Source organism: Mixophyes fleayi, chromosome 11 (genome assembly GCF_038048845.1).
Source record: "Mixophyes fleayi isolate aMixFle1 chromosome 11, aMixFle1.hap1, whole genome shotgun sequence".
Taxonomy (NCBI): Eukaryota; Metazoa; Chordata; class Amphibia; order Anura; family Limnodynastidae; genus Mixophyes; species Mixophyes fleayi.
In genome coordinates, this window is record NC_134412.1 from 23,833,238 (window position 1) to 23,845,673 (window position 12,436).

Below are 12,436 nucleotides of genomic sequence, written 5' to 3' on the forward strand. Positions count from 1 at the left end.
CAGAGAGTGCCTAGACTAGAGATGGGCGGGTCCGGTTCTCCGAGAACCGAACCCACCCGAACTTTGGGTATCCGAGTACCGAGCTGAGCAGCTCGGTACTCTCCCGCCCGTTCCAAATCCAAATCGAGGCCGAACGTCATCGTGACGTCGTCGGATCTCGGGGCTCGGTTCTCGCGATACTTCAACTTTATAAATACACGCCTCCACAGCAATCCATCGCCATTTGACAGAGGGAGAGAGCAGGGTGTAGTCATAGGCTGATTAGAGCAGGGACAGAGAATACAATATTGTTCTTGCAATTGCTCTAACCAAAATCGCTAGTGCAGAGAGGAGGATAGAGGTTTATTATTTTTTCATAATATTTGGCACTCCCCAGCGCTAATTGTGCATAAATATTTCTGGCTGTCAAAAGTCATATCTGTCAGCAGTATCTACTAAATAATTTTTAGCACTCCCCAGTGGTTTGCGCTCAGAATGGATTCAAAGCAGTCCACATATGATCTGAATGAGCAACCAGGTTCTGTCACCAGTCCTGATGTTAGTGTTCCCAGTACGTCATCTGGCCAAGGCGATGTCAAACAACAGAGTGTTTCCAAATTAGTGCAAAAAACAAAACCCCAAAATTTTTTTACTGTATTGAAGCGAAAAAAAAGTGTAACTGAGCAAAAGTTAAGTGACGATAAAAAAAAAAATGCAAGCATGCCATTCTACACACGCAGTGGCAAAGAGAGAATGAGGCCTTCACCTTTGGCTATTAGTGGCAGATCCCAAAAAGTTACCCAGCCTACAATTGGTGCACAAGTACTGTTACGCGTCAAAGCCGAGCTGCAAGATAACAGTGAGGCATTACAGGAGAATATTTGCTCTGATTCACAAATGACAACAATCCCTGTGGAGAGTCCATCCAACAGTGGGATGTCTAATCGTGAGCATTCTGCTGATGTGTGCCTTAATAGCCAGAGTGTAGCCGGTGATACCCAAATTGAGGATGCCACTTTGGAATTAGAAGAGGATGAGGGGGAGATTTGTGTAGGCGACGAGGGCGCTAATGATGATGTTGATGATTATGATGCAGACAGATACCAAATTGCCTTTCTCAATTTCTATTTATATTCTAGATTATATAACGACTGAATAGTTTTCTATTTTACTCCTAGTGGAGAGAGGATCTGATGCAGACAGATACCAAATTGCCTTTGTCCATTTCAATTTATATTGTACAGTATATAACGGCTGAATTTATTAGTATTTTATACAAGTGGAGGGGGGCCTATAGAGACAGAAAGCAAACTGTCTTTTTCCATTTCTTCACATATTTAACTATAAGTGTAGGGTGTAATATACATCCAAAGACGATGGCTGCATTGCCAATATGCATAGATGGAGAGGAAGACAATCTGTTTTGTGTGTAGAATAAATGAAGGCCTACCAACGAAGAATTAAACAGTTTTTTTGGATGATTTATTACCCATCTCTAAAACAGTTGGAGCACTAAATTGGGTTATTTTAGGCACAAAAACATGGATTTTCCAACAAAATAGCAAAACAAAACCAAACAAAACCAAAACCAAAACACGCAATGGCGGTTTTGCAAAACCAAAACACGACGGTAATCCAGATCCAAAACCGAATCCAAAACCAAAACACGGGGGTCAGTGACCATCTCTAGCCTAGACCCATGCTCGACAAAAGACATTTCTTCAGATCGGCTCCATTTTGAATAGGGACGTACCTGTGCCTGAATTACGTGCGTGCAATTTACACTCATTTTGTGTACTTAAATAAATCAGGTCCTTAGGGGTATATTTACTAAACAGCGGATTTGAAAAAGTGGAGATGTTGCCTATAGCAGCCAATCAGATTCTGTCATTTTGTAGAATGCTCTAAATAAATGAAAGCTAGAATCTGATTGGTTGCTATAGGCAACATCTCCACTTTTCCAAACCCACAGTTTAGTAAATCTAGCCCTTAGACTCTAATCACGAGTAAGTCTACATTTAAGTTTTTAATAAAGCAATTCTTTTTTTTAAATCCTTTTTTATTTATTTTTGTATCCTTTAATTATATAGTGCCAGCATATCCAACAGCCCTGTACAATGAAGTTTATAACCTCACACACCAATCATGGCCAATGTAGTTAGAAGCCAAGCAAACAACCAGTATATCATTGAACAGTGGCGGGATACTGGTGTACTCAGAGGATACCAATCACAGGATCCTACAAACTCCAGACTGATAGAATCCAGGTTGGAATAAATTCCAAGGCCTTATAAATGTGAGACAGTAAAGCTAACCACTGTGCCACCCTTCCATTCCTGGCATCATACCGATATATAGGCTTGAGAAAGTTTTTTTTTTCCTTTTTCCTTCCACCCCCAGACAATTCAAAGGTGAGCCATAAAAAGTATACACATTACAGGGGGATTGAAGGACATAGACAACTCAGCCAGTCACCTGAGAGTGCTGATCAGAGTTGAATGAAAGCTATATTAGGCCATAGACATAGTACACTTTGAGGCTTTGATGTATTTCATTTATCCGCCCTTTACCTCCTCTATATCTGTATTTTTGGTCTCTATAGGTTTCTTTGTAGTCTGATTACACACTAGTCAATGAACACTTTTCCAGTCATCTACCCTAGTTCTGGGTATTCCCTGTGAATTCCATAGCTATAGGCTAGGGCTTAGACATAATTATAGCAGCTCATGCGACTGGTTTGGGTCCTTGAGTGAAAACCGACGCCTTCAAAGATCCCTCAGGCTTGTACGAATTTATTACGCAAGTCAGGGAGTGGCGTTTGCATCTATTGTGGACAAAAAACGGATATCTATAATATATATATATATATATATATATATATATATATATATATATATATATATATATATATATATATATATAAATGCTATACTAATTTGGGAAGGATGTAATTATTAGAGATGAGCGCACTCGGATTTTGTGAATCCGAGCCCACCCGAACCTTTCCGATCAGAGTCGGATCCGAGACAGATTCGGGTATTGCCGCCAAATGAAAACTTGAAACCAAGGCTCTGAGTCATAATCCCGCTGTCGGATCTCACGATACTCGGATCCTATAAATTCCCCGCTAGTCGCCCCCATCTTCATTCGGGCATTGATCAGGGTAAAAGGAGGGTGTGTTAGGTGGTCCTCTGTCCTGGTAGATCTCGTGCTGTGCTGTGCTGTGCTGTGCTGTATCAGTCCAGTGGTGCTGTGTACTGTGCTCTGTGCTTCTAAGGGCATAGTTATTTACCCATTATTCCCAAGTTTTTAAAAAATAAATAAAAAAAAAAAAAGTTATAAAAACAAACTAAAAAAAAATTAAAATAAATAAATAATTATAACTAAATTTGCAAAACCAATCCAGCAGTATAAGTCCATTGGTACTGTCTGCAATATTACCAAGTTCACACATTCTGCAGTATCTTGTGCTACATATAATGGAGACCAAAAATTTGGAGGATAAAGTAGGGAAAGATCCAGACCCACTTCCTCCTAATGCTGAAGCTGCTGCCACTAGTCATGACATAGACGATGAAATGCCATCAACGTCGTCTTCCAAGCCCGATGCCCAATCTCCTAGTACAGGGCATGTAAAATCCAAAAAGCCCAAGTTAAGTAAAAGTAGCAAAAAGAGAAACTTAAAATCATCTGCGGAGAAACGTAAAGTTGCCAATATGCCATTTACGACACGGAGTGGCAAGGAACGGCATAGGCCCTGGCCCGTGTTCATGACTAGTGGTTCAGCTTCACCCACGGATCTTAGCCCTCCTCCTCCTCCCCCCCTACAAAAAATTGAAGAGAGTTATGCTGTCAGCAACAAAACAGCAAACAACTCTGCCTTCTAAAGAGAAATTATCACAAATCCCCAAGGCGAGTCCAAGGGTGTTGGTGGTTGTCAAGCCTGACCTTCCCATCACTGTACGGGAAGAGGTGGCTCGGGAGGAGCCTATTGATGATGTAGCTGGCGCTGTGGAGGAACTTGATGATGAGTGTGGTGATGTGGTTATTGTAAATGAGGCACCAGGGGGGGAAAACAGCTGATGTCCATGGGATGAAAAAGCCCATCGTCATGCCTGGTCAGAAGACCAAAAAAATGCACCTCTTCGGTCTGGAGTTATTTTTATCCAAATCCGGACATATGTAGCTTATGTAAAGCTCAAATAAGCAGAGGTAAGGATCTTGCCCACCTAGGGACATCCTCCCTTATACGTCACCTGAATAACCTTCATAGTTCAGTGGTAAGTTCAGGAACTGGGGCTGGGACCGTCATTGGTACAGGGACACCTAAATCCCGTGGTCCAGTTGGATACACACCAGCAACACCCTCCTCGTCAACTTCCTCCACGATCTCCATCAGATTCAGTCCTGCAGCCCAAATCAGCAGCCAGACTGAGTCATCTTCAATACTGGATTCATCCGAGGAATCCTGCAGCGGTACGCCTACTACTGCCACTACTACTGCTGTTAGTCGGTCATCTTCCCAGAGGGGAAGTCGTAAGACTGCTAAGTCTTTCACAAAACAATTGACCGTCCAACAGTCATTTGCCATGACCCCAAAATACGATAGTAGTCACCCTATTGCAAAGCGTATAACTGCGGCTGTAACTGCAATGTTGGCGTTAGACGTGCGCCTGGTGTCCGCCATCAGTGGAGTGGGATTTAGAGGGTTGATGGAGGTATTGTGTCCCCGGTACCAAATCCCATCGAGATTCCACTTCACTAGGCAGGCGATACCAAAGATGTACAGAGAAGTACGATCAAGTGTCCTCAGTGCTCTAAAAAATGCGGTTGTACCCACTGTCCACTTAACCACGGACATGTGGACAAGTGGTTCTGGCCAAACGAAGGACTATATGACTGACAGCCCACTGGGTAGATGCATCCCCTTCCGCAGCAACAGCAACAGCTGCCTCAGTAGCAGCATCTACAAAATGGCTGCTCGTGCAAAGGCAGGCAACATTGTGTATTACAGGCTTTAATAAGAGGCACAACGCTGACAACATATTAGAGAAACTGAGGGAAATTATCTCCCAGTGGCTTACCCCACTTAGACTCTCAAAGGGATTTGTGGTGTCAGACAATGCCAGTAACATTGTGCGGGCATTAAATATGGGCAATTTCCAGCACGTCCCATGTTTTGCCCACACCATTAATTTGGTGGTACAGCATTACCTCAAGGGTGACAGGGGTGTGCAGGAGATGCTTGCGGTGGCGCGCAAAATTGCTGGACACTTTCGGCATTCAGCCAGTGCCTACCGCAGACTAGAGGCACATCAAAAAACCATGAACCTGCCCTGCCATCACCTCAAACAAGAGGTTGTGACGCGCTGGAACTCCACCCTCTATATGCTGCAGAGGATGGAGGAGCAGCAAAAGGCCATTCAGGCCTACACAGCCACCTACGACATAGGCAAAGGAGTGGGGATGCTCCCGAGTCAAGCGCAGTGGAGACTAATTTCCGTGTTGTGCAAGGTTCTCCAGCCGTTTGAACTTGCCACACGAGAAGTCAGTTCCGACACTGCCAGCTTGAGTCAGGTGATTCCCCTGATCAGGCTGTTGCAGAATCAGCTGGAGAAAGTGAGGGAGGAGCTGGTAAACCATTGCGATTACACCAAGCATGTAGCTCTTGTGGATGTAGCCCTTCGTACGCTTTGCAAGGATCCGAGGGTGGTCACTCTTTTAAAGTCAGAGGAATACATTCTGGCCACCGTGCTCGATCCTCGGTTTAAAGCGTATGTTGTGTCTCTGTTTCCGCGGACACAAGTCTACAGCGGTGCAAAGACCTGTTGGTCAGGAGATTGTCCTCTGAAGAGGACCGTGACATGCCAACAGCTCCACCCTCATTTTCTTCCACATCTATGGCTGCGAGGAAAAAGCTCAGTTTTCCTAAAAGAGGCGCTGGTGGGGATGCTGATAACATCTGGTCCGGACTAAAGGACCTGGCAACCATTGCAGACATGTCTACTATCGGTGCATTGGATGCTGTCACAATTGAAAAAATGGTGGAGGATTATTTTGCTGACACCATCCAAATAGACATGTCAGACAGTCCATATTGTTACTGGCAGGAAAAGAAGGCAGTTTGGAAGCCCCTGTACAAACTGGCTCTATTTTACCTGAGTTGTCCCCCCTCCAGTGTGTACTCGTAAAGAGTTTTTAGTGCAGCGGGGAACCTGGTCAGTGAGCGGCGAAGGAGGTTGCTTCCTCACAACGTTGAAAAAATGATGTTTATAAAAATGAATAATCAATTCCTCAATGAAGTACAGCACTGCCCTCCAGATACTACAGAGGGACCTGTGGTTGTGGAGTCCAGCGGGGATGAATTGATAATGTGTGAGGAGGAGGAAGTACACACTGTAGGGGGAGAGGAATCAGAGGTTGAGAACGACATCTTTCCTCAGTAGAGCCTGTTTAGTTTGTACAGGGAGAGATGAATTGTTTTTTTGGTGTGGGGGCCCAAACAAACCAATCATTTCAGCCACAGTTGTTTGGTAGGCCCTGTCGCTGAAATGATTAGTTTGTTAAAGTGTGCATGTCCTATTTCAACAACATAAGGGTGGGTGGGAGGGCCCAAGGACAATTCCATCTTGCAACTCTTTTTTTGGCATTATGTGACCATTCAACAGTCGTTTGCCATGTTCAAAAAGTTAAAAAAAATGTCCACAAATTCCAAAAATTAAATCAAAAGTTAAATGCCCTGTCATTATTTAAAACAAGAGGTATTGACGTGCTAGAATTAGTGTAGTGTTAATATGTTATAAACACTACACTTAGAAGTTGGATGAGGTATTGTGGCCCCGGTATCAAATTGAGTACCGGGGCCACCCCACTACGCAGTCCAGATACATTTTTTGGGGAATTCAGACCCGTGGAGGGTTTTTTAATTATGTTGTGGTGACCACTCCTCTACGCAGTCCAGGTACATTATTTGGTGCGATTCAGACCAGTTGATGGTTTTCTTATTATATTGTGGTGACCACTCCTCTACGCAGTCCAGGTACATTTTTTTGGTGCCATTCATACAAGTTGATGGTTTTCTTATTATATTGTGGGGACCACTCCACTACGCAGTCCAGAAAGATACCTCGTTGCAACGTTTTGGACTAATAACAATATTGTGAGGTGTTCAGAATACACTGTAAATTAGTGGAAATGATTGTTATTGAATGTTATTGAGGTTAATAATAGCGTAGGAGTGAAAATAAGCCCAAAAACTTTATTTTTGAACTTTTTTTTGCTTTTTTCAAAAAAAATCAGAATCCAAAACCTTAAATCCGAACAAAAACCTTTCGGCAGGTGTTTTGCGAAACAAATCCGAACCAAAAACATCGAGAAAATCCGAATTCAAAACACAAAACACGAGACACCAAAAGTCGCCGGTGCACATCCCTAGTAATTATCGTGTTTACTGATGTACGTTGTTATGGGACAGTGTAGACCCCAGTCTTAGCCATACACCCAAGAAACCCAGTTTGGCATGGCCTAAACATCTGGGCATTGTCTAGTAATTTTGGAGCATTTTTGAGAGGATCTGAGGAATGTAATAGTGGGTTGAGGGTGTGGCCTAAAGTTCCCTGATTTTAAAGTTGGGAATGTTGGCAGGTATTATATAGCAGTGGCATAAAAAAACTGTATTTATGGGGGCCAGCAATTCCTAGTTATGTCTTTGGCCTTAGTCCCTTGCTCTGATTCACTTACGGCTGGATAATCAGGGTCTTATGATGATACACCAAAATAGTAACTGAACAAATTGCCACTAATTGTTTTGATGACTAAAATCAACAAACACCACTTCATTGTATAAACGTTAAGTTTAGCTACCTATAGCAAAAAAAAGTTAAGACTGCCAATGGTAAACTGTAAAACTGGGGTATAGTTCAACTGAACCTTATCTTTTATAATGGCTTATATAATGTTGATTGCCGTCATAGAACCTTTACAAGCAGTCATTTGTCTTCTAATTAGTTTTACAGGTACATTGCAAGCGAATTCCAGTATCAAATAAAACATCTGCTCCTGTTAATCTTAATTTGGTGACTATGCCAATGTACATGTAGGGAAAGAACACCGCCAATGGTTAAGTGTCTGCTGTCTCCGGTGTGCCTTCACTTAAGCACTTTTGAATATTCATAAACATTGCAAACCTCAGAACCAATTACAACAGCTGAGAATGATGGTTAACACAGATTTCTTTAATTGATATAGTTCACCTCTAAATTCACTGTGGGGGACAAATGCTCTTGTAGCAGCATCTACGAAAGACAAAACCAAGTAAAAATGAATATATAAAAAGCAACACACCTTCCGGGTCTGTTGTCTTCTAGGTATGTGGTACATGTTTTCTTCTTAAATAATTTGGGAACCCAGCTCTGTAGAGAAAGAGAGCAAATACGTTGTTGCAGAACCAATTGTATAATTTACTATTGATGTACAATATAAAAGGTTAAATGCAGTTTAATAAAAAAAAAAAAAAGGGCAACACAAGTCAGTCCGCGTCAGTGTTGGAGATCCTGTATATGGGCTCACAGGCAGCAGATTAGATCATCATCATTTATTTATATAGCGCCACTAATTCCGCAGCGCTGTACAGAGAACTCATTCACCCCATTGGAGCTTACAGTCTAAATTTCCTACTATAGACACACACTCACACACAGACAGACAGGGAGAGACTAGGGTAAATTTTTGATTGCAGCCAATTAACCTACCAGTATATTTTTGGAGTGTGGGAGGAAACCGGAGCACCCTGAGGAAACCCATGCAAACACGGGGAGAACATACAAACTCCACACAGATAAGGCCATGGTCGGGAATTGAACTCATGACCCCAGTGCTGTAAGGCAGACGTGCTAACCACTACGCCACTGTGCTGCCCATTATATTTAGATTAGATTATATTTAGTTTAGATTAGATTATAAAATTACATGACTCTTGTGCAAAGTTTCTGAATGGTATTGGTATCTGTCATTGTAAATAACATTTTAAAGGGCATATCACCATCATCATCGCCATTTACTTATATAGCGCCACTAATTCCGCAACGCTGTACAGAGAACTCACTCACATCAGTCCCTGCCCCATTGGAGCGTGGTAGGAAACAGGAGCACCCGGAGGAAATCCACGCAAACATGGTTAGAACATACAAACTCCACACAGATAAGGCCATAGTCGGGAATTGAACTCATGACCCCAGTGCAGTGAGGCAGAAGTGCTAACCACTTAGCCACCGTGCTGCCCCGTCATAAGAAATTTTGTTAGCTTTTGTGACTCAGAGCGAATGAACAAACTGTCCATATAATGTATTTTATTAAATTCATTCATTCAAGTATGGCTTATTTTTCACTGTATGTTTAACCAAAAGTTCAGCATAAGTGTTGTCAACATTAGTAATGTTTCAGCATAATATCCCACTTACCCATTGCCTACACACAGTGGGAACCTCAATAATCACTAAGAACAAAGGACATCACTAAGGCACACATTAGACTCCCTTCCCAGTGCCACTGAGAGTTTTACAAATTTTCTAAAAGGTTTGTTTTCAGATTTGGGAAGAAAGAATCAGATATTAGAGGCAAGTGCAGGATTTCGTAGGGAGGATTCCAAAATTAAAAGCTATAGTAGAAGAGAATGTGATCTGTCACAGCAGCAGAAATATTTATGTGAGCCCCGCCTTTCCTTCTCTCTAATACCATATTTTAACCATTGGCAAAACATACATATAAAATCCACACGCATGTAATATATTTTATTCCCAGTCATAGTCTACAATAAGTATAAACGCCTGATGTACAAGCACAGCCTGCCCGCTGCACGTGGCACACATGGGCACTGTCTGCAACCCCTAGGTTACAGCCTGGGAGCCATCACACAGGACAGGTGAGTAACGTGCAAGGGAAATGTGTTACAGGGGTGGGGTGGGCAAGGAGTGTGTAACTACAGGGGAGGTATGTGCTACTAGAGAGATGAAGGCGGGAAGGAAGGGTGGGTGAAGAAATATCTTACTACAAAGGTGAGCGAGGGAATGTATTACAGGGAAGGGGGAGAAATGTGTTATTACAATGGTCATGGGGTTGTTACAGGAAAGCGATAGAGAGTAAACGTGTTACGGTGGTTCACTAGAGAGGTGGAGGGTGGGGGGGTTACTACAGAGGTGAGAGGGTGTCCAGTGGAGCGGTAGGGAAAAAAATGTGTTGTGTTGCTATGGGGTGGTGTGTTACTACAGAGGTGGGTTAGATATGTTACTACAGAGGTGAGGAATGTATTACTTTGTTACTACAGAGGGCAGGGAGCTCTTTGTGTTTGTATCATCAGCTATTTATATAGCGCCACTAATTCTGCAGCGCTGTACAGAGAACTCACTCACATCAGTTCCTGCCCCATTGGGGCTTACAGTCTAAATTTCCTAAAACACACACAGAAGGACACACAGACTAGGGTCAATTTGTTAGCAGCCAATTAACCTACCAGTATGTTTTTGGAGCGTGGGAGGAAACCAGGGCACCCGGTGGAAACCCACGCAAACATGGGGAGAACATACAAACTCCACACAGATAAGGCCATGGTCAGGAATTGAACTCATAACCCCAGTGCTCTGGGGGTGCTAACCACTGAGCCACCGTGCTGCCCATACAAAGCAATAGAGGATTTATTTCATTTTTATTTTAGACTATATTGGATCACACATTTGAAATGAGGGCTTCATTCCTTCAAAATGCATTACTATGATTACAATTTAGCATAGTTGAAATGCGCAAACAGGTTTTGCTTTGAGGGGGCTCATGTATTAACTCAAACATAAATCGCAGTGTTAAAACGAAGCGGTCTAGTACTTCTGTGCTACCTGCAAAGTCAGTTTCCTGCCTGCAAAAAAACAAAACAATTGCATTTGCACCCCTTGCTTAACAACATAGTTTGTCCAGACCCTAAATATTTACATTTTAGCCATTCAGAAAAGTGTATCCTTTTTACTATTGCTAGTTATTCACTTTTAAGTCTGCATTAAGTTCATTTGTCACAAATGTCAGCTGTACGGAGCACTGTCGATATCATTTTTCTATAACAACATGTTAATTATTAATTCTTAGCAATCACATTGCACAAAAAAACCCCAGAGGTCTGCAAAAGAATGATATAAAAATAGGTTTAGAGGCATGCAGAATATGACAGCCTCCCTAGAATCTAAGTCAAAGGTTAGATACACCTGTGGCCACTACGGAGCCAACTTTTTAAGTTCATATTAAAACAATAGAGTAAAGAGACGTGAGAGGTCATACCATTTCCATTCAGCAGCCTCACCCTTTGGACAAACAGGGCTCAATCTTTCAGCAGAAAAACTGTATTCTTTGTAAACGTGGATCCCAAAAGGTGTTTGCAGGCAAAAAAAATGAGTCTTGATGTGTATATACCGCGGGCTCACGTTAAGCTACCACTCCCCTAGTTATTACCACATTGTTTACTCAGCATAGAAACATGCTAGAGGCTGGACAGAACGCACAAGAATCTGGCATTGTGATGACTCACAGAGAAATATCTTGGTGGGTAAGTGTTCCCGAAGGGTGAGATCTGAAAAGTTGGCAGCTATGATCTACATTATATAGGACACAAAAAAAAAAAATGTTGGTTCTACAAATCTTAGTTGGGAGAAAAAGCTGCAGTTTCTAGGGAACAGTAGGAGCCTCCTTAACCTCACACTGTGCTATGAGGAAACAGTACGTGAACTAGTTGGATTTTATTAGACATAACTATATGGTGTAATAAGGTGAAGTCTGTGATGTTTCTAATAAATGTACGCTGCCTGTAAATTACAGTGCCCGTATTGAATCAGACAACCACCTGAAAGTGGGGATTTCACCTGGCTGGCAGGTAACTGGCGGAAACTGGAAGAACAAGGGAAGAGAATCCGACAGAGGATTATTATGCAGATGGCGTAGTTCTTAGAAGCTGCCTGTAAGACTGGTTTGTTAGCTTTCTGTTTGGCTTAGCAACTCAACTGTGGGATATGCGACTAATTCTCTGAGGGAAATGGCCGATTCCTATATTCACATAATTAACGTCATCCTTCAAAAGCAACTTAGAGATCCCCGTGGTGACAACACATTGACCGCTTGACAACCCAGACGAATAGTTTATGTACCTATGAAGGTTTAATTAAATCTTCCTTTAACACTGGGAAACATCTGAACAAATCATTTATTTTTAAGTAAGGCTGGGTACACAATACAGGTTTATCAGCCAATCACATGATATAACGGCCGTTCGTCCGATATCGCATTAGTGCGTACGCTCGAATGATGAACGATTATCGTTCCAAAGCACATTGCATTTAAACCAGACTAAAAATGTTGTTTAATGATGTCACAATGTCGTTCCAATTCTGCAGTGTGTACGCACTCACAACCGGTGTCCATAGATCTC

The 12,436-nt window shown here is 42.3% G+C and overlaps 1 protein-coding gene across 3 annotated transcripts in view; it reads right to left on the reverse strand.

Annotated features, from left to right (window-relative positions):
* TRPM4 (transient receptor potential cation channel subfamily M member 4) overlaps positions 1 to 12,436 on the reverse strand; it is a 98,885-nt gene that overhangs the window by 54,693 nt on the left and 31,756 nt on the right. For 2 of the 3 annotated variants that reach the window (XM_075190745.1, XM_075190746.1), the window contains exon 2: positions 8,323 to 8,390. In XM_075190745.1, the coding sequence (XP_075046846.1) occupies positions 8,323 to 8,390 (68 nt within the window). Of the gene's footprint in view, positions 1 to 8,322; positions 8,391 to 11,295; positions 11,528 to 12,436 lie in introns of those variants that run through there. The other variant, XM_075190747.1, reaches the window with a different exon arrangement.